Source organism: Sus scrofa, chromosome 3, assembly GCF_000003025.6.
Source record: "Sus scrofa isolate TJ Tabasco breed Duroc chromosome 3, Sscrofa11.1, whole genome shotgun sequence".
In the NCBI taxonomy this organism is placed as follows: Eukaryota; Metazoa; Chordata; class Mammalia; order Artiodactyla; family Suidae; genus Sus; species Sus scrofa.
Genome location: NC_010445.4, coordinates 42,389,646 through 42,409,823, shown reverse-complemented (window position 1 = coordinate 42,409,823; position 20,178 = coordinate 42,389,646). Strand labels below are relative to the sequence as shown.

At 51.0% G+C, this 20,178-nt stretch overlaps 1 protein-coding gene across 2 annotated transcripts in view; it reads left to right on the top strand.

Moving 5' to 3' along the window:
* Nucleotides 1-16,554, top strand: part of BICD2 (BICD cargo adaptor 2) — a 63,552-nt gene extending 46,998 nt beyond the window's left edge. Inside the window, exons 3-8 of one of the 2 annotated variants that reach the window (XM_021088133.1) lie at nucleotides 6,360-6,512; nucleotides 8,372-8,806; nucleotides 9,419-10,426; nucleotides 10,673-10,824; nucleotides 12,344-12,554; nucleotides 14,433-16,554. In XM_021088133.1, the coding sequence (XP_020943792.1) occupies nucleotides 6,360-6,512; nucleotides 8,372-8,806; nucleotides 9,419-10,426; nucleotides 10,673-10,824; nucleotides 12,344-12,554; nucleotides 14,433-14,438 (1,965 nt within the window). In that variant the 3' untranslated portion in view covers nucleotides 14,439-16,554. Of the gene's footprint in view, nucleotides 1-6,359; nucleotides 6,513-8,371; nucleotides 8,807-9,418; nucleotides 10,427-10,672; nucleotides 10,825-12,343 lie in introns of both variants that reach the window. The other variant, XM_021088132.1, reaches the window with a different exon arrangement.

Below are 20,178 nucleotides of genomic sequence, written 5' to 3'. Positions count from 1 at the left end.
GCACCAGGCAGCTGGAGGTGGGGGACCTGGGGCCTGGGCAGGCAAGGAGCTCACAGCCACAGCACACCGAGAACAGTGGGAGTCCATAGGCTCTAGTAGCGTTTAAGCAGGGAGAGACTAGACAAGAGAGCAGAGCTAATTGTTGTGGGAGTGCCTCCCATCTGACTGAAGGCAGGAAGACTGGTGAAGCCAGTTAGTGGGGCCAGCCCATGTGGCCTGCAGTAGGGTGGGCTGGTGCTCTGGATGGATGCACAGAGGCTGCAGCTTCCTTGGCAGTTATCATCCTCAACATCCTCAGAGCGGTGACAAGGCCCTGAGAGGCGGGCCAGAGTATGGGGATCACTCCAGGGCATTCACCTTCCCAGGCACCTCACAGTCCCTCACTGTGTGCATCACACGAGGGCGAGGGCTGAATCCCTTGGCCTTCCACACCAGGTCCCTCAGCCCTGAACCTGCTTGAGCCATCTTCACAGCTGTGGGTCTGTCTGAGTGACAGCACACTTGCAGTAAAGACAGTTGGTGGCTCCCCAAGAACATACGTGCCCTGTCGCTGAGGCCACTGTACAAGGGCAGGAGGCATCAAGACTGGGACACATCCCTTGGCAGCTTTCAGGTGGGGGCAGCCACAGCACCGTCCCTATGGGGTGGGGGGGCGCTTGGTGTGATGTTGACAGTGCTGCAGGCTCCTCCATCACCTCCCTTTCCCCCACTGTGACTGTCCTCTCATTCACCTCTCTACCGGTGCTCTGGGCTCCCTGCTTATCTGACCCCAGCATTCAGTGGGGCAACACCAAAACCTGTGTTCAATTCCTGCAGCTGCTGTAACATATTACCACAAACTAGGGGCTTAAGACAACAGAAATTTATTCTCTCACAGTTTAGAAGATCAGAAGCCCAAAACCAAGGTGTCAGCAGGGATGGTTTCTTCTAGAGGCTTTATAGGAGAGTCTGTCCTGTGCCTCTGCCAGCTCCTGGCAGCCTCTGGCATCCTTGTGTTCCAGTCTTTGCCTCTGTCTTCCCATGGCCTTCTCCCTGGGTGTCTGTATCTCCTATTCTCCCTCTTCTAAGGACACCAGCCCTTGGCTTAGGGCCCACCTGAATCCCTTGTTACCTCAGTTTAACTTGGTTATACCTGCAATGGCCCTGTTTCCAAATAAAGTCTCATTCACAGGTTCCAGGGCTTAGCATTTCAGCATATGTTTTGGGGGAACAGATAAAACTCATAATATCCTCCTATCTGTGGCCTTCAAAATCCATATCCTTCCCACGTGCAATATATTCACCCCTTCCTAACACCCCCAAACGTCTTAGCCCATTCCAGCGTCACCTCTAAGTCCCAATTCACATCTAAATTCTCTAAGTCAGGAAAGGCTGAGACTTTAGGGATGGTCCATCCTGGAATGGAGTTTCTCTGTGTGAATTACCTGCTTCCAAAATACAGTGTCAGGACTGTCAGGGGAGAGACTCTCATTCCACAAGGGAGAAAGTGGACGGAATAAGGGGGCTGCAGGTGCCAGCGAGTATGAAGCCCCATGTTTCCAGGTCCGAGCACAGTCTTCGGGAGCTCCCTGCTCTGACTTCTGGAACCCAGGAAGCAGGGAGCCTGCAGGCCTCCCAGCCAATGGATTGACTGGGATGCAAGCCATACCTTTGAACTCTCTCCAGAAAAAGGCTTTCTCATCTTTTGCAGAAAGGACACACCAGGCATTTTCTAAGTCTTCGAGTTCTGGTTCTTTTTTGCTTACCAGTTCTTTCCTCAGTTTCTCTTTCTCCTCTTAAATTTTGCTATAAACACCAAGGAGAAACCAGGCTGTACCATTAACACTGCTTAAAAATCTCCTTAGCTAATCATCCAGGTTCATTTTCCTAGTTCCGGTTTCCACCCATACTGGAACACTGCTCAGCCAGGTTTTCTGCCACTTTACAGCAAGGACAGCCTTGCCACCATTCTTGATTCACTCCTAAGGCCTCACTGGGAGCATTTCTAACACTCCCAGTATTTTTTCATGATGCATCTTTTTTCCTTCCTTCCCCTCTTCCCTCCTTCCTTCCTTCCTTGCTTGCTTCCTTCCTTCCTTTTTGTGGTATGTGGTCCACTTTATGTGGACACCAAAACCCCCCACAATTGCCAGGAAAAAGATGTCCAAAACAAAGCCACTGCCACCACCACAAAAAAAACCTCTTAAGTTGTTACTTCAGAAAGAGATTTTCTCCCAAGTCCATCCTCCTCTCCAGTGGGAAAGTCTCTCTTCACTCTTCTCTGAGCCTCACCAGCATCATCTGAAACAATTGCATTTCTTTTCCAGCCTTTTCTTGTCCTCCTCCCAAAACTCTTCCAGGCTCTGGCCATCTCCACCTCCACAGCCACTTCCACATTTTCAGGTATTTGGTGGCAACCTTCTGTTCCTTTTTGTGTGTCCACTTTGGTCTAGTCTCTGCCTGTGTCATCATCACCTTTCCCCTCTTCAGGCCTCACAGCTCTAACAGGGCTGGGGCATCGCCTCCCCCTCCACCCTGGTCTTCCCTGGGGCTTGGGCTGTGGCCTCCTAGCCCAGCCTCGTGCCCTTCCTCTGAGGGAAAGTGCACACCAGCTCTAGAGCTCCTCTGCAGGACAGTGCTCCCTCCCTGTGCCTTAGCTCTGGCTGTGCCATGGTGGGACTTCCGGGACATGGGGTGCTGGCTCCTCTGCAGCCCAGGCCTGACTTCAGTACAGCATCCTTTCCCACGCTCTTGGGGCCTCCCTCAGGGGCAACTGGCACCAGCCGGCAATGTGTGTATCATGTGTGGGCAACTTGAGGGAGCCTCCATGGACAAGACAGACCCAGAGCAGCAGCCAGACCAGTCGGCACTCAGTAGTGAAGGAATCAGTGATGCCCTTCGGGGTAGTAGAGCACCAAGCACAGTGCCAGTATGGAGACAGAGAGCCCTGGCAGAGAGATCCATTTCTGTGGATGTCTAGAAAAGGCAAATCCACAGACTGAAAGCAGATTGGTGGTTGTTCAATGGTGCGTGGTTTCTTTTTCACTGGTGATGAAAATGTTCCGGAATGGATAATGGTACACAACTCTGAATAAACTGTAATCACTGAATTGTACACTTTCAGTGGGTGAGCTTTATGGTATGTGAATCACATGAGGACACAGGACAAAGATGACTCCTGGGCAGGAAGACTGTGTAAGGGTCCAGCTTGGCAGAGGTTCCTCGTGCAGCCTGGGCAAATAGGTTCTAGGCTGCAGAGGGCTTCAGCCTGGGCACTCAAGCTGACCCATGGTCTTACCTCCCCCATCCTCTTTCTGTCCACTCCAGGACCATGTTTTATTGACGAGAGTTAAGTTTTAAATGAAGCCCATTTACATTGCTCATGACCAATAGCTCCCACTCCCGCTTCTGTCCCACTGACTCACCTGCCATGTTCTATGGCCACATGGTCCCAGCGGGCACATCAGGCCAGAGTGGGCTGAGCCACAGTTGGTGGGGAGCACCCAGCTTGCCTTAGCAAAGCAGATGCTGCAAGCATGATTTTTTTTTTTTTTTTTTTTTTTTGGTCTTTTTGCTATTTCTTTGGACCGCTCCCTCGGCATATGGAGGTTCCCAGGCTAGGGGTCGAATCGGAGCTATAGCCACTGGCCTATGCCAGAGCCAGAGCAATGCGGGATCCGAGCCGCATCTGCGACCTACACCACAGCTCACACACCACAGCTCACGGCAACGCCGGATCGTTAACCCACTGAGCAGGGGCAGGGACTGAACCCGCAACCTTATGGTTCCTAGTCGGATTCGTTAACCACTGCGCCACGATGGGAACTCCCAAGCATGATTCTTACGTCAGTCATTGTGTTAGTGAGGGCTCTGCAGAGAAGCAGACATAAGGTGTGTGTGTGTGTGCGCGCGCGCGCTCACAAAGAGAAGAGGGGCGGGCTTACTCAGTTGTCAGGGCTGGCAGGTACAAAATCTCTGGGTTGTGCCTGCTTACTGGAGACCCAGGAAAGAATTGATGTCACAGCTGGATTCTGAAGGCTGTCTTTTTTTTTTTTTTTTTTTTTTACTTCAGCTGTTTGGCTAAGGCCCCACCAAAAAAGATGATCTGCTTTACTCAAAAGGGTCTGCTAATTTAAATGTCAGCCTCATCTAAAAGATACTTGCGTGGCGACATCTAGACTGGCGTTTCACCAAAAACCAGGCTGCCGAGGTTTAGACAAGTTGACACTAAAATTAATCATCACAGTCATTCGGGTGGTAAACAAGGGAAATGGCCAGAGTCAAAATGTATGTAGAACTGTGTTGGGCATTTCCAACTGCCTCCCAGGTGAATGGAGGCAAGTAAGTATGTTTCCCCCACGTTGCCACTCACGCTGTGTTATTTTGTTTACTTGGCCCAGCGGTTTTAGTTTTGCTTTCTGAGTGGGCCGTGGATTTCTCCATTCGGTAACTTTGTGTCTGTTTTTTCTGATATCAGCTGTTCGGTCCCTTCTTGGGTCACTTATGAGGGGAGAATTTGGTAGTGAGCTTTGTCATGAGCACTTGATACAGGTAATACAATTACTCTCCCCCTTTCTGGTACTTTTTTTTCCTTTCTGTTCCTAGTTCATTTCACCCCCCTCTCCCCCCCGACATGCTGTTGTGTGTGTGTGTACTTCTATGGAATCTGGGCGTCTTGTCGACAAAACATGTGCGTGGATGTGATTCCCAGAAACCTCAGCACCAGCAGAGAGGCCAGTGTGCTGGGAGAGGAGGACACAGCTAGCTGTTAGGGTCAAGTGGGTGACAGTACTTCTAGCCCTGGGGCGGGGTGGGGTGGGGTGGAGGATGGCATTGGGCCTGGGGCATTAGATCTTTGCAGGTATGTGGAAGAGGCTGCTTGGAGCAATGGGAACAGGGATGTGGGAAGAGATGAAGAGTTTGTCTAGGGAGCAATTCTGCCTCCAGGGGACAGTGGCTATGTCTGGAGATAGTTTCAGTTGTCACAGCAGGGGAGGGGGCGCATCCAGCGGGCAGGGCTCAGGTTGCTGCTGCACACCCTACAATGTACAGGATGGCTCAGAAGGTCGGCCAAGGGACCCAGTCCCAGCACCTGACGCATAGTAGCAGCTGGTCTTGATTGCACAGTAAATGCAGGTCTGCGCTCACTTTTCTCCATGTGTGATACTTGAATCTTCAAGGCAACTTTTTTTTTTTAACAGCTTTATTGAGATAGTTCATATCCTTTCCACTTGCCCACTTAAAGTGGTTTTAGTATATTTATTGATTTATGCACTATCCCAAATTAATTTTATTTTTTATTTTTTTTAACTGTCGAATATACAAACATTTTATTAGCATTACAATGCTAATGAAGTATGAATCGCAGTTTACTCAGATAGGCAAGAAATGTAACTTTAAAAAAATTTTTTTAAAGTATAGTCGATTTACAGTGTTCTGTCCATTTCTGCTGTACAGCAAAGTGACCTGGTCATGTACACACACACAAATTCTTTTCCTCACTTATCTTCCATCCTGTTCTATATCCAATCATAAGTGATTGGATATAGTTCCCTGTGTTGTACTGCAGGACCTCATTGCTTATCCATTCTAAATATAATAGTTTACATTTGCTAACCCCATCCCACTCCCAAATCAATTTTGGAATAATTCATCACTCCAAAAAGAATCTCCATGAACAATCATTCTCCATCCCATTTTTCCCCTTCCCCCAGCAACCACTGATCTGCTTTCTATCTCTATGAATTTGCCTACTCTGGATGTTTTGTAAAAGTGGAATCATAATACATGATCACTGACACCTTTTCTTTTGATCATAATATTTTTTTCAAGCTTCATTCATGTTACAGCATTTGTCATTATAACTAAATAACATCCAGTTGTATAAATGTACCACATACTGTTTTTATATCACCAGCTGGTGGACACTTGGGTTGTTTCTACTTATGCCATTGTGGATAGCGTCTGGACATTTGTGCACAAGTTTTTGTGTGGACATGTGTTTTCGTTTCTCTGCGGTGCCTGCCCGGAAGGGACATTGCTGGGTCAGATGTTAACTCTATGCTGAATTGTCGAGTAGCTGCAGATTTTTGCCACAGCAGTGCACCACCGTACGTACTACCAGCAGCATGTGAGGAAAAAACTACTTTTGACCCCATTTCAAAGGTGAAGAAACCAAGGGTCAGAGGAGGCTGTGACCCTGCACTGCTCACCTCCATGCTCCCTGTCAGGTGGCCACATCGGACACTGGTGCAGGCCTGGTATTCCAAGTCCTGGCCATGTGGCCACCACGGTGGGCCTGGCTGCACTGAGCGCCCTCTACCCCAGGGCAGGGGAGACCAGCTAGGGCAGGCTACTCATACCTGCCTTCCTCTTGGCAGATCAACCAGAACGTGGAGATTCAGCGGGGCCGCCTTCGGGATGACATAAAGGAGTACAAGTTCCGGGAGGCCCGCCTGCTACAGGACTACTCGGAGTTGGAGGAGGAGAACATCAGCCTGCAAAAGCAGGTGTCTGTGCTCAGGCAGAACCAGGTGAGTGTTTGGGCCAGGTGGGTGGGCCAGGTGGGTTGGCTCTGGGCCGCAGCCCTGGCCTGACCCTCACTTGTCTGTCTCCATGTCAGAAGATGTTCCCTCCCTCCTCCCACACAATCCAGCCAAGGGCCACATGCCACTGCAGACCCGGTGTGTGGCAGCAGGGCCTAGCCCCTCCACAACCAGAAAAACAAGGTCTCTGGCTACATTCTTGGCTGGCAGTTGGCCTGGCCAAGATGTCCCAGCCAGCAAAAATGGGGGGGAATGGAAGTGATAAAGAGGTGACACCAAAGACCCCCAGAGGCTGGGTGTCCAGCTTTGTCACCTCTTGAGTGCCCATGGAGGCCACAGATGTCCCTGTGTCCTGTGGGACCCTAGAGCTGTCAGTGCACTCACTCCTCCCACTGTCTCAGGTTTGCCAGCCCCCTTTGTTGGTCCCTCATGTGGTCCTGGGTCTTGGGGTGAAGCCAGGTGGGCCTTGAGGAGCAGTGTGGAGATGCCCGTGTTGTCACCTCATGCCCTTGGATAACCCCAGCAACGAGACAAGTAGGATCACTTCCACCAGGGACAGGAGTAGGACAAGAAGGTCACATCTACCCACTTGTGACAGGATGGGGACAGAAGGATCACCCCCATCTGAGACAGGACAGGAGGGTCACCTCTGCCTGTGATAGGACACCCAGGTGGTTCTGGGCACTCAAGCCTCTCAAGGCCAGCCCCTGCCACCTACTTCTTCAAGAACCACAGCCCTACAAGGTGCAGACTTGGGGGACCTTTATCCCCGGAACCTCAAACATCAAGGACCTGGGTGTTTCAGTCCTGCGCGGGGAAGTGTGGGCCCGTGTGTTTATGCTGAGCAGAGCTTCTGTGCCTGTGACACCCAGCAGGGAGTGGATCTCCTCCCAGGAACATAGGCACAGGAGCTTTGCCTCTGGCCTCACAGCTGGCCCTCTGATGCTATGCTCATGTGCAGTCACACACAGGCCCTGGTGGCACGTGGTGGAGTCTGGCCCCTCCCTGGTGTTCCCCTGCCCCAGGCTTTGATCAACAGAGACCCTCTCAGTCCTGCCTCTAAGGGGTTTGCTTCATGTTTCTTGCACAGATATTATAGGATTATAAATTTGTTCAACATTGCCTATAGACCCTGATCCCCCACATCAAGCATCAGTTTCTATCTGCTCTTTCTTTGTCCACCTGCAAATATAGTTTCAGCAGGTGCAACTGTGGCTTCCGTCTGCCTCTTGCGTTCCTGAGTGGGCCTCTCCCAGGATGGGTTCTATGTGCAGCCAAGGCACATCCTACTTCAGTGGGAGCTTTAGTTCCTTCGTTTTGAAATATGATTAGTTGTGGTTGTAGTGCACATCTAGATACATATTTTATGTATCTTAATATATTTAATCAACTTTTAGTATTAATTAAGTAGTTTATAGAATTTAAAATCAGTATACACTTGGAGTTCTCTAGTGGTGCAGTGGATTAAGGATCTGGCATTTGTCACTGCAGCAATTCAAGTCACTGTTGTGGTGTGGGTTTGTTTGATCCTTGGCCTGGGGACTTGGGCGTGGCCAAAAATAGTGCTCTCACAGACTTGCAGAGATAAGAGCTTTGGTGTTAACAAAAGGGGGAAAAATCAGTGTACACTTGATAACATTTTAAGTCATCTAACAAGTTGACAGCGAGGGAAGTGTTCTCATTTCCACAGCATCTGTGGTGCTGAGCAGGTCCCATGCTTTTCCGCTGCTCACACATATGCACATGTGTCCCAGGCGTGGGCTGAACCTCCTCCCAGCTGTGCAGTCAGCACGCTGGTGCTTCTTCCTATCCCTTGTGCTTAGGAGAGGGTGGCCCTCTCTTCACAGGTGGAGTTCGAGGGCCTCAAGCATGAGATCAAGCGTCTGGAGGAAGAGACCGAATACCTCAACAGCCAGCTGGAGGATGCCATCCGGCTCAAGGAGATCTCCGAACGGCAGCTGGAGGAGACGCTGGAGACACTGAAGACAGAGCGGGAGCAGAAGAATAACCTGCGCAAGGAGCTGTCGCACTACATGAGCATCAACGACTCCCTGTACACCAGCCACCTGCACGTCTCCCTGGACGGCCTCAAGCTCAGTGATGATGCTGAGGCCCTGGCCAACGGCTTCGAGCATGGTGGCCTGGCCAAGCTGCCGCTGGACAACAAGACCTCCACGCCCACCAAGGACGGCCTTGTCCCGCCCTCCTCCAGCTTGGTTTCTGACCTCCTCAGCGAGCTCAACATCTCTGAGATCCAGAAGCTGAAGCAGCAGCTAATGCAGGTGAGTGGGTGGGTGGCGCCAGGATCCCACCCACCCAGGTCTCGTCAGAGCCCTGGGTACAAGTGTACCATCCCCACTGCCATCTGGTCCCCCATGGTGTGGCCAGACCTGCCTGCCGACCACTGGGACAGCACTTGCCTGATACTTTGTCAATGTTATGCACCTTCTTTTACTTATATTACTTTAAATTCTGCGTTATTAACTTTAAGTGGAACTGCAGCATTATGGGTGGAAGGTAATTAGGAGGTTTCTGGATACAAGATTGAAGTTTGGGTACCACCAGAGGTTTTCTGATGACCCTTTGAGGTGCCCAGGTATAGTTTCCTTTGCTGTGTCCTGTAGACATGTCACATCAGGTTTTCCCACCCCAGTTGACAGTTCCTAGGGTCTGTACCACAGCCCCTTGGTTCGCTGTGTGTCTCTGAGGAGGGGCTCAGCCCTGCAAGCATCTGGGCAGGAGGAAGAGGCATCATAGCCCAACATGTGACAACTCCACAGGCCAACAGGGTGATGGTTTTGGCATGGGTGGGGTCACTGCTGGGACCATCCAGAGATCCTCTGGGAGCAGGGACCCCTATGGGCTGTTGATGGGCCCTTTCTGTGCCTTTGCAGATGGAGCGGGAGAAGGTGGGCCTGCTGGCCACACTGCAGGACACACAGAAGCAGCTGGAGCAGGTGCGAGGGGCCCTGTCAGAGCAGCATGAGGAGGTGAGCCGCCTTACAGAGAACCTGAGTGCTCTGCGGCGCCTGCAGGCCACCAAGGAGCGGCGGACAGCCCTGGACAGCGAGAAGGAACGAGACAGCCATGAGGATGGCGACTACTATGAGGTTGACATCAATGGACCCGAGATCCTGGCCTGCAAGTACCGTGTGGCCCTGGCAGAGGCGGGTGAGCTCCGGGAGCAGCTGAAGGCCCTGCGTAGTACACATGAGGCCAGCGAGGCACAGTATGAAGAGGAGAAGGGCCGGCATGAGGCCGAGAGCCAGGCCCTCACCGAGAAGCTCTGCCTGTTGGAGAAGGCCAGCCGCCAGGACCACGAGCTCCTGGCCCGGCTGCAGACGGAGCTGAAGAAGATGAGTGACGTCGCAGGCGAGACGCAGGGCAGCCTGAGCGTGGCCCAGGATGAGCTGGTGACCTTCAGCGAGGAGCTGGCCAACCTCTACCACCATGTGTGCATGTGCAACAATGAGACACCCACCCGGGTGGTGCTGGACTACTACCGTGAGGGTCCAGCTGGTGCTGGCAGCTGCAGCCCTGAGGCCCGTGGGCGCCACTCACCTGTCCTACCCAAGGGGCCACCAGCCACAGAGGCTAAGGCCAGGGACAGCAGCCCCTCACCTGGCTCCTCACTGCCCTCACCCCTGAGTGACCCACGCCGGGAGCCCATGAACATCTACAACCTGATCGCCATCATCCGTGACCAGATCAGGCACCTGCAGGCAGCCGTGGATCGCACCACAGAGCTGTCGCGCCAGCGCCTGGCCTCGCAGGAGCTGGGCCCAGCTGCAGACAAGGACCGCGAGGCGCTCATGGAAGAGATCCTGAAGCTAAAGTCGCTGCTCAGCACCAAGCGGGAGCAGATCACCACACTGCGCACCGTGCTCAAGGCCAATAAGCAGGTGTGCATGGCGCTGGGGGTCCAGCACGTGGGCAGGTGGGAGGGTGATTCCTCACCTCCCTGGCTTCCCATCCCATTCCTGTCCTGCTACTGAAGGAAAACCTCCCCTCAGTGCTGTGTGGAGGGGCTGGTGCCTTGGAGGGCCCAGGGCTGGTCGGGGCCTCGGTCTGTGGCACCCACTGAGGCAGAGGCAGCAGACCCTTCTCACGCCTCTCACCTGCCTATTTGTTGCTTCTCTGACCTTTAGACAGCAGAGGTGGCCCTTGCCAACCTGAAGAGCAAGTATGAGAATGAGAAGGCCATGGTGACCGAGACCATGATGAAGCTGCGCAATGAGCTCAAGGCCCTCAAGGAAGATGCAGCCACCTTCTCCTCGCTGCGTGCCATGTTTGCCACCAGGTAACACTTACTGTTTTGTCCCTGCTCCGCAGCCCAGGAGCATGGCCCTGTGGGAAATTCCATTTCTGCTATTCGTGAAAAGCTAGGGCCCCAGTTTTGTCTCTACATGTACGATGAGAAAGTTGGAAACACAAAAGACTAAGCAGGCAAGTCCCTAGTGGCCAGGCTTGAGGCATGAGCTTTGATGGGAAACAGGCAAGTGGGCAAGTTACGTGAGCTGGGTTTGGGGCCAGTAACTGGCACATGAGGAGTTTGCCCCCCAGAGCTTGGTGGAAGTTTGTAGATTTAGAAGAAAGACTCCCCTCCTGGTAGTGGTGGGTTCCCACTGCTCCCCCTGACCCCACCAGTTGGAGTTTGCAGGGGAGGCAGGCAGTGTCTCTCTTTAGGCCAGTTCTGTGGCCAGGAAGCTTGGGGAGGTGCAGAGCTGGAGGCTGCTTTGGGGCCAGTCTTGGTAACTCCCTACTTGGAAGGGCATGGCGCCATCTGCTGGCCACTGTCAAGTGGGCACCAGGGGAGTGTCCCCTGGGTAGTCCTGGTGTGTCCTCAAGGGCTGGGAGGCTGAGGCTCTTATTTAAACAGGCTTGGAACTGAGTTCAAGGCCTTCCTGGCTTAGTGTCCAGGTGCTGGGCACTCCTTGCATTTCAGTGATGTGGGAGGAGAGGGGCAAAGAGGAAGAAACGTTCAGGCCTTTCTGGAAGCTTTCTCTCCTTGTGGGCAAAGTGGTAGGGTAAGGTCTTGGTTCCTCATACATAGTGTGTCCAGCCCTACTTCCTCAACTTGTTTCATTATTTACTTATTTATTTATTTTTCATTTATTAATTTGTTCCTTTTTTAATGGTTTTTATTTTTTCCATTATAATTGGCTTACAGTGTTCTGTCAGTTTCAACTTGTCTTATTTAAAGGCTTGACTTCTCAGATGGAGCTGAGATGGCAGACCTCTGGACAAGGGTTAAAACTTGCTAAATGGCCCTTGACCTTGGTGGGGAGGGGTGTGGGATGGGTGTGTCCACCACCCCTTCCACCCAGGCTCCACTCCTTCCCTCCCTCAGGGACAGACCCAGAAAAAGGCGTTTGTCTCCCAGCTCCTTACCCAGGTTGGGGGTACGTGGTACAGTTCAGCAGATGCCAAAGTGAGGTTGTTTATGGCATCCACATGTGCTTTTCCCAGGCTCTGATGGGCCGTTTGTCTCAGACTTACTAAGCACCTTGTTCTGAGAACAAGCCAAGTTCTGCCATTGTATTTATCCCCATATCCTGAGAGCCAGGTGACATCTCACTCCAGTCTCCTTCCCCTGTGCCACCTGGAGGCCTTGGAGGGCAGCCATCACCTCCTTTAGTGAAAACTGGCTTCCAAGAGCCCCCAAGAGAAAACTGAACCTTGGAGGGGCACTTCCTCTTCGCTTCCAGACCAATGAGCGGGTGAACCCCATTGAGATCCCCCACCCTCAGCATGGGGGCCATGGTCACATGCTTTGCTGGCTCTCCCAGGTCTCTCAGCTGTGCTATCACCTCCTACAGGTGTGATGAGTACATTACACAGTTGGATGAGATGCAGCGGCAATTGGCAGCCGCCGAGGACGAGAAGAAGACACTCAACTCTCTGCTGCGCATGGCCATCCAGCAAAAGCTGGCACTGACCCAGCGGCTAGAGCTGCTTGAGCTGGACCATGAGCAGACCCGGCGAGGCCGTGCCAAGGCCAACTCCAAGGCCAAGCCTGGCACCCCGAGCGTAAGTCACACCTGTGCCTGTGCAAGTGACAGGGCTGAGGGTGCTGGGCTTGCTGCCCAGGTGCTCTGCGGCGAGAAGTATAACATTTACTGCGATTAGGGCCATGAGGTCACACGCTGCAGCTAACCTGCCGCACGTCACCTCTCCGCTTCACCTCAACTAACCTGGCAGCAGCAGGACCGTGGTGCTAGGCTGGTCTTAACTGACTTATGCACAGGGGAAGAATTTGGCCTAGGCAGCCTGCTGCTCCATCTGGACACTGCAAGCTTTGTGTCTGTTTCTCACCCCTCGAGACCACCCTTCACAGCAGCTGCTCTCTTGGTGGTGGGCGGGGTGGTCAGGGGGGAGGGTTGGAGCCACATGTCCTTGCAAAAAACCTGGCTTACCAGGGCCCAGGTGCCATTGACTCTCACTGAGAGGGGCAGATCCTGCATTGAAACCTGCATGTTCCCCCGCATGTGTCTAATGCAGCTGTACTGCCCTGGCACCTCGACACCAGTGTTAGAGTTTCCATCCTGGATCCCAGATGCAGCCTTGGAGAACACTCTGTGCTTGGCACAGATAATGGAGAGAATTGCTTTTTAGTTTGTGCAGCATCTCGATGCAAGTCACATTTGAGACAGAATTACAGAATTTCTTCCCCCAGATTCAGAGAAAGAGCAGCCCTGAGCCCCACACCCTCTAGCTCAGGCACACACATGCGCTGGGTGGCAGTCATCGTGCTCACAAGGCACAGGTAACCGCACCCCGAGACCAGGGCTCAGCAGCCTCAGCTTCTCTTTCTAAGATCTGTACGCTTGTCTAGTGGCCTACAAGGTGACAAATAGGCAGGCCAGAGACCTGGGTTTTTTCAATGAGAAAAACTTCCTAGCCGCTGGCCAGACCTCTCTCATGGGAAGCCCATCCTCTTGTACTTAGGGTGTCCCTGGCCCTCAGCTGGGTTCTTTCACCCTCTGCCTATTATTAGGCCTTCCTCCCAGAAAGCGTTAGCCTGTAAGAAACAGGGATCTGAGGGCTCCCAGCCTGAGCTCGAGTTGCTAGTGGGTCAGGGCAAAACAAAGGGCTGGATCTCACAGGTGGAGCTGAAGCCCAGCCTGATGTGGGAAAGGAGCCTTGCGTGGGCCCAGGGCTGGTTCTGGGATTCATAGTCGGAGGAATATGGTTCTTGATAGTCTGTGCAGTTCCAGGGGTGGGGATAGGCAGGAAAGGCAGCCTTAGGATTGCCCCATTCTCAGAGGGGCACCCACACCAGAGCTTTAGCAGCAGAACTTCTCTCCATGTTTCTCTCCTTGTCATCCATGGGGGCACCAGCCATGAGGCTGCAGTCTCCCTGAATTGCTCCTTGCCTCCTCTCTCGGGCTTGGAGGGGGGTTTGCATTCCCTCTGATGCAGCTATCTGTCCCCATTCCACTCTTCCCCTTAGTTCCCCAGTGTCAGTCCCTTCCTACCAGACTCCAGGTGCTGCCCAGACCATCTTGGGTTTGGCCAATGGCTGGAGTGAAAATAGGCAGGATGGACCGCCTATGCCCTTCTGTAGGCCTGTCCCCTGCTCCATGCTGCTTTGCAGATGGGACATCAGGTCTTGGATTCCCCTCCCACTTGAGATGGTGTCAGGCCATCTCCCCTCCGCACGTACGACTTCCATGCTGGCCCTGCACACTGGCACACTGCTTTTGCCTCCTTGCCAAGCCTGACCTGCAGCTGCTTTCCATACTTGTCAAGGGTCTTCATGAGGCACTCAGGGCCGGCGGCCCCTCTAACACACGCAGGTCTTCTCTGCTGCCAACTAACACACTCTGGCCCTCACAGCTTGGTGAGAGCTTTAGTTGTCTGACGGGCGACCGATTCTAACACTGTCTTGTTTTCTCCCATTTTCAGCTGTAGAGTAGCTGCTGGGAGGACTCGGCCGCTGGCCCTGTCACATTGCAGCCCCCTCCCCTCCTCTCTCGTGGGCCCACACAGAGGAAGGAAGGGCAGCCTAAAAGTCCACTTAGAAACATTTTTGGAGATACCACTGCAGTTCTTTTCAAAATAGCATTCCCCGAGTTTTTAATGGCAGAGGAAAATAAAAGCTTTAATGTTGAGAATGCCGCCAGCTGCTGCTTGGAAAGGCCTTTGTACATGGGCTGAAGAACCTGCTTGGACAGCGACCACCAGGCTTGCTTAGGAACCCTCTAGGAACTCACCACTGGGGTATCCCTCTTACAGATACTCCTTTTTTATCCGATCAACCTGTGCACTTTTGATATTTTGATATTATATTTGCTTCCTTAATCCCTGACATAGAGATGGTCTCTGATGCCGTACTCTGTCTTGTGGTCCCGTAGTGCTCCAACTTAGCTCCCAACGGTGTGTTGATCTCACATCAGCACGTGGCACAGACGTGTCCTCCTAGCGTGTAGCTCCAGACTGTTTAGATGAAGGCTTCAGCCCAGCGAGGAGCCAGGCTAAGTGCATCCACGCTGTGGTTCAGCAGCCTTTTAGATTCCACGGCATTGTGGTTCATGTTTGAAATTACAGATTTTAAATGCCATGTTCATTAAGAAATCCAGGGTATTGCGATTCTGGGGTTTTTCATATTGTATTATTATTATTCTTAGGAATAGTTCAATGTAACAAGAAGAAAACTTGACCTTTGCTCTGGTTAAACAGTAAAAGGCACTTGAAAACAAAAAGGATAAATTATTGAATGAGTAGTATTACCTACAAATTCCAGAATTTTCTGGGTTTTAGGACATTGTGAAGCATGACTAACAGAATTTTATACAACTGTACCAGTGAAATTCCAAATTGGAATTGTTTTGTTACTCTGGTTGTTGTGCCAAATTGTGGTACACTTAGAAAATTCTACAGTCGTCGATTTTTAGGGTGTTCTATTTCAACACCTTTTTGTTAGTAATCATTGCCAGTAGTGCCTTCATCAGTTAAGGGAGGTGTCCCAGCATAGTTTATTCTCTAAAACAGACAGTGAAGAGCTAGTTGGGAAAGTTGAAGGCCAGTGTGGACCAATCGGTGTGAACAGGCACACACCTTCAAAGCTGAACCTGGGCATCTTCATTGAGGGAAAGAAAACAGCAATTGTGCAAAATTCTGTTAGTCAGTGATTCTTTACTGTGCAGATCCTTGCAAATTCAGGGGCTCAGAAAATGAAAGTGAATACAAACCTTGAGTGTGCTTTGGGAACCAAATGGACTTTATGGGACAAGCTGAACAAGCTGAACACCACACACCATGTTTGTGAAGAGGGGGGCAAGTGGCAGGGGAGCCGGCACTGCCGGCCTCATGCAGTGGGATGAGGGCTAGCCATAGTATTCTTTGCAAATGTGAGAAAGAGACTTCCTGTATCCTCTTGCTCGGTGTAACTAATCACTGTTAATTTCAGGAAACAGAACTCTCTAAAGCTCCTTAGCAAACCAGGTCTACGTCCCATCCTGATTTGCTGAGTGAGGTTGTGCGAATGGTCAAATTGGTACTCTCGGAGGAAGAAGAAAAAGTGTCCTCCCTCCTCTAAAATGCAGGACAAATTATAATAATATAAGTAGCAAAAATAAAAGATTCTGTTTCCTGGAATAGCATTTCTTATTCCTAGTTGTAAGGACCCCTATTTTTACCTTATCTTACAGTGTTGATTCATAAGGAATAATGTTACATTTACGAAAACTTCATCTGTATGGGGTATTTATTTGCAATGACGTCTGAGTACTGTATTTTTTTCTGTGCATTACCTTAGTGTCAGAATGTTGTCTTTATTTTAAGATCATATGCATGTCCTCCTGCCAAGGAACCTTTACACAGACCCAAACAAACAAAAATGCCTTCAGATTCTGAAAAAATGAGGCACAGCATGGAAAAAGGATTAGAAAGAAGAAATCAGGCACAACTTGGGACACAGACATATGGTGCAAATGTCTATAAAAGCCAGTGCACATAGGAATGGTGGGCCTGGGTAAAGGGTCATGTTGGTAGGACCGGTAAATAAAGAATAATAAAAAGACAAAGCACAAGACTTGTTCTCTGTGGCTGCCCTGACCCCCTGCTCCAGATAACTGTGGGTCCAGCAACACACTGTAATTCCAGCCTGTCATTAACCCTGGTGGTGGGAACTAGAAGCAACCTGGGGGGGGCCGTCTTAGTGGTGGGGGGTGGAAGGGCGGGTGGGGGTAGGGGGAGGCAAAGGGCAGGTAGGGGGTGCCTCCTGTGGTGGGCGGACCAGCAGCGTGGCAGTGAGAGCACATTGCCTCCACCCTTCCCTGACCAGGAAGCAAAGAGATTTGGATAACGTGGGATCCTTTGCTGTCTGAACCCAGGAATGAATGGATGCAGGCAGCAGGGATGACTTGTTTGTTGACACAAAACCATCTGCAAGAATGTGTTAAAGCACAATGAGCCCGGCCCAGTGATTGCTTGTGTGGTCATTGGAGACAGATCCTGTCTGAGGGAACAGGAAGTCTCAGGGACACTGCCACCCGCCGTCAGGTCAGAGTGATTTCAAGGACATTGCCACCCGCCAGTCAGGTCGGAGTCATTTCACCCAAATCTCAGGGCTTCCCTCAGGGAAGCTGTCTGAGGTCAAGGTCCTTCTGCCCTGTTATCTCCTCAGGACTCCTCCCTCCACCTAGAGTCTCCCCTGCCTCAGAGTCAGTGAGAGGCCCCTCTCTCTGACAGTCCTCCACCCATCCCATTCTAGTAGTGTGGATCCATGTTCAGTTTGAGACTTAGGTTCAAGAGACTTGTTTTTCCTAGTAGCTAACAGGAATCTTCTTTCCCTACTGGCCTGTCACCACAACAGCCCCCTGGACCATGTTGATAAGAGAGCATGCAACAGATCTGGAAGAGACCCCCTCCCAAGAGGAGGGGGCATGGGCAGTGGGCTGGGCAGGACAGGTGCCTTTTCAGGTGGGGATGCCTGCCCTTGCCACCCTCTGTGTGTGTAGTGCACTGTAGCCACTGCCCAGTCCTGCCTGTGGAGGTGTTTGGTTTGCACAGGCACAGACACCGAGGCCTTCCCTATCCTTCACCGTGCTTTGTGTCCTTGCAAATGTGCTCCATTTCACAGGTGGAGTGGCAGCCTCTCAAGTGGGTAGGATCCTGGGAAGCTGGGAGCCTGTGAGAGGGGGCACTTGGCACTAAAAAGCCTTTCACTCAGTCTTCCTTTCCAGGAGGGAATGTTCCCATTCCCCCCACCTCTTGCATCGCTCTTCAGTGGTTTTTTCCCCCCACCTCGGCAGGTTACCAGAGTTGGAAACAGACAGTCTCTGGCACCAGCTAGGAGACAGGCCTTTGGCCGAATCGTCCCCTCGTAGCTGACTTACCTTGCCTGACCTAACCTCTCTGAGCCTCAGTTTGCCTCCCCTGGTTTGGAGGTGATAGTTCTTTGCTCCAAGGTTCTACTAAAGCTTCACCAAGCCCTAGATAGCCAGCATGCATAAGGCACTAAACAGATGACTGTTGCTAATGTCATTCTTGCTGGCAGTGTCATCGCCAAGGTCTGGGATGCCATGGAACTGGCCTTTGTCCTGTGATGAGTGTGGTTTGTTGTTTTTTGTTGTTTTTTGTGGGGTTTTTTGTTTTTTTTTTTTTTTTTTTTTTTTTTTTTTTGTCTTTTTGCCATTTCTTGGGCTGCTCCGGTGGCATATGGAGCCACCTAGGGGTCGAATCACAGCTGTAGCCACTGGCCTACGCCAGAGCCACAGCAACTCGGGATCCAAGCCGCGTCTGCACCTACACCACAGCTCACAGCAATGCCGCATCCTCAACCTACTGAGCAAGTCCAGGGATCGAACCCGCAATCTCATGGTTCCTAGTCAGATTCGTTAACCACTGAGCCACGTCGGGAACTCCTGATAAGTGTGGTTTTAAGTCAACTTTTTACGAAAATAAAATCTGCGTTCAGGGAAGTGCATAATTCTCATATACAGTCCACTTCTGTACACACTGAACACAGTTGTGTGACCGGAAGCCCTGCCTCTCAGGAGTGCTTTTTGGAGCACATTAATGAGATGCCTTTGCCTGCCATGTCAAGGTGTTGGACTGCCTCCTGCCTGTGGGAGCCTCCTGGGAAAACAGATATGCCTACGTTCTAGCATTACCTGGCATGGTGTTTTAGCAGGTATGGGATGCCATCAGGTTCACCTCTGTGCCCAACTTTCAGTTGTGTCCAAACAGCAAAGCTGGAAGAACTTTGTGTTATCATTTTATTGAGTTTCTCGTGGGCAAGCATACTGGCTCTTGTGTGTTCACCTTGGTCATCCGTGAACTTGCCTTTGTAAGCCTAGGTCCCTGGAGTGGAGTTTCTCTGCTTCCCCTCCCCCCGCCCCCCAGAGCTCCTTCTCCTAAGCAAGCAAAAGGCAGTGCCACAGCACCTCACTTACAGAAAAGACCTCCCTGCATGGATACCATGAGCACACCCCATCATGGGCCTCTATGAGGGACAAATAGGAATCCCTGGTCACACACCACAGTCCCTTTTGTTCATCTCTTAAGGAATCATGGTTTGTTTTATTTACCCTGAAGTGTTTGTGAAGTATAGCACAAACACAGAGGAGTGCAAGCAGGTGTCCACTGGCTGAGTATTTGCAAACTGAATACACTGAGCAGCCATCATCCAGATAAGAAAGCAGATGAGGGCAGGTAGCCCTCCAAAGCCCCTGTGCTCTTTGCACCCACTCCCTCCCAGGGGTAACTCCCTGAATCTGTCAGTATAGGTCACTTTTGCCCATTTCTCTAATTTACATAATGGAAGTATACTGTAGAGACCCAGACCTAAGACAGATTTACTTTGTAAACTGCCTTGATTTCTCATACCATCATTGAGCTGTGGGTGACTCACTTTTGAGTCAAAGTATAAATCAGTTCTATGTAAAATAATGGAAAAAGATAGTCCATGCATACAGTAGTCAAAAAAAAGAATAGGAACAACTATATTAGTATCAGGCAAAATAGACTAATACAAAAATTGTTACTCAAGACAAAGACCATTATATAATGATAAAAGAGTCAATTGACCCAGAAGATAGCTCAATTATAAACATATATGCAACAAACAATAGAGCCCCAAAATACACTGGGGGTATTGGCAAATAGAGACAAATAGATCAGTGGGACACATTAGAGAATGGTACTGGAACAGCTGACATCCACATGTAAAAAAAATTAGTCTAGACCCAGACTTTAAACCCTTCACAAAAATTAACTAAAATAGACCTTAGACTTATATGTAGGACTCAAAATTGTAAAACTCCCAGAAGATAATATAAGAGAAAATCTAGATGACCTTGGATTTGGCAATGGCTTTTTCTTTTTTTTTTTGTCTTCTTCTGGGGCCACACTGGCGGCATATGGAGGTTCCCAGGCTAGGGGTCTAATTGGAGCTACAGCCGCCAGCCTACAGCAGAACCACAGGAACTCGGGTTCCGAGCCGAGTCTGCAACCTACACCTCAGCTCACGGCAACACCGGATCCTTAACCCACTGAGCAAGGCCAGGGGTCGAACCTGCAACCCCATGGTTCCTAGTCGGATTCGTTAACCACTGAGCCATGACGGGAACTCCGTGGCAATGACTTTTTAGATAAACACCAAAGGCATGATTCATGAAAGAAAAAAATCTATAAGATAGACTTCACT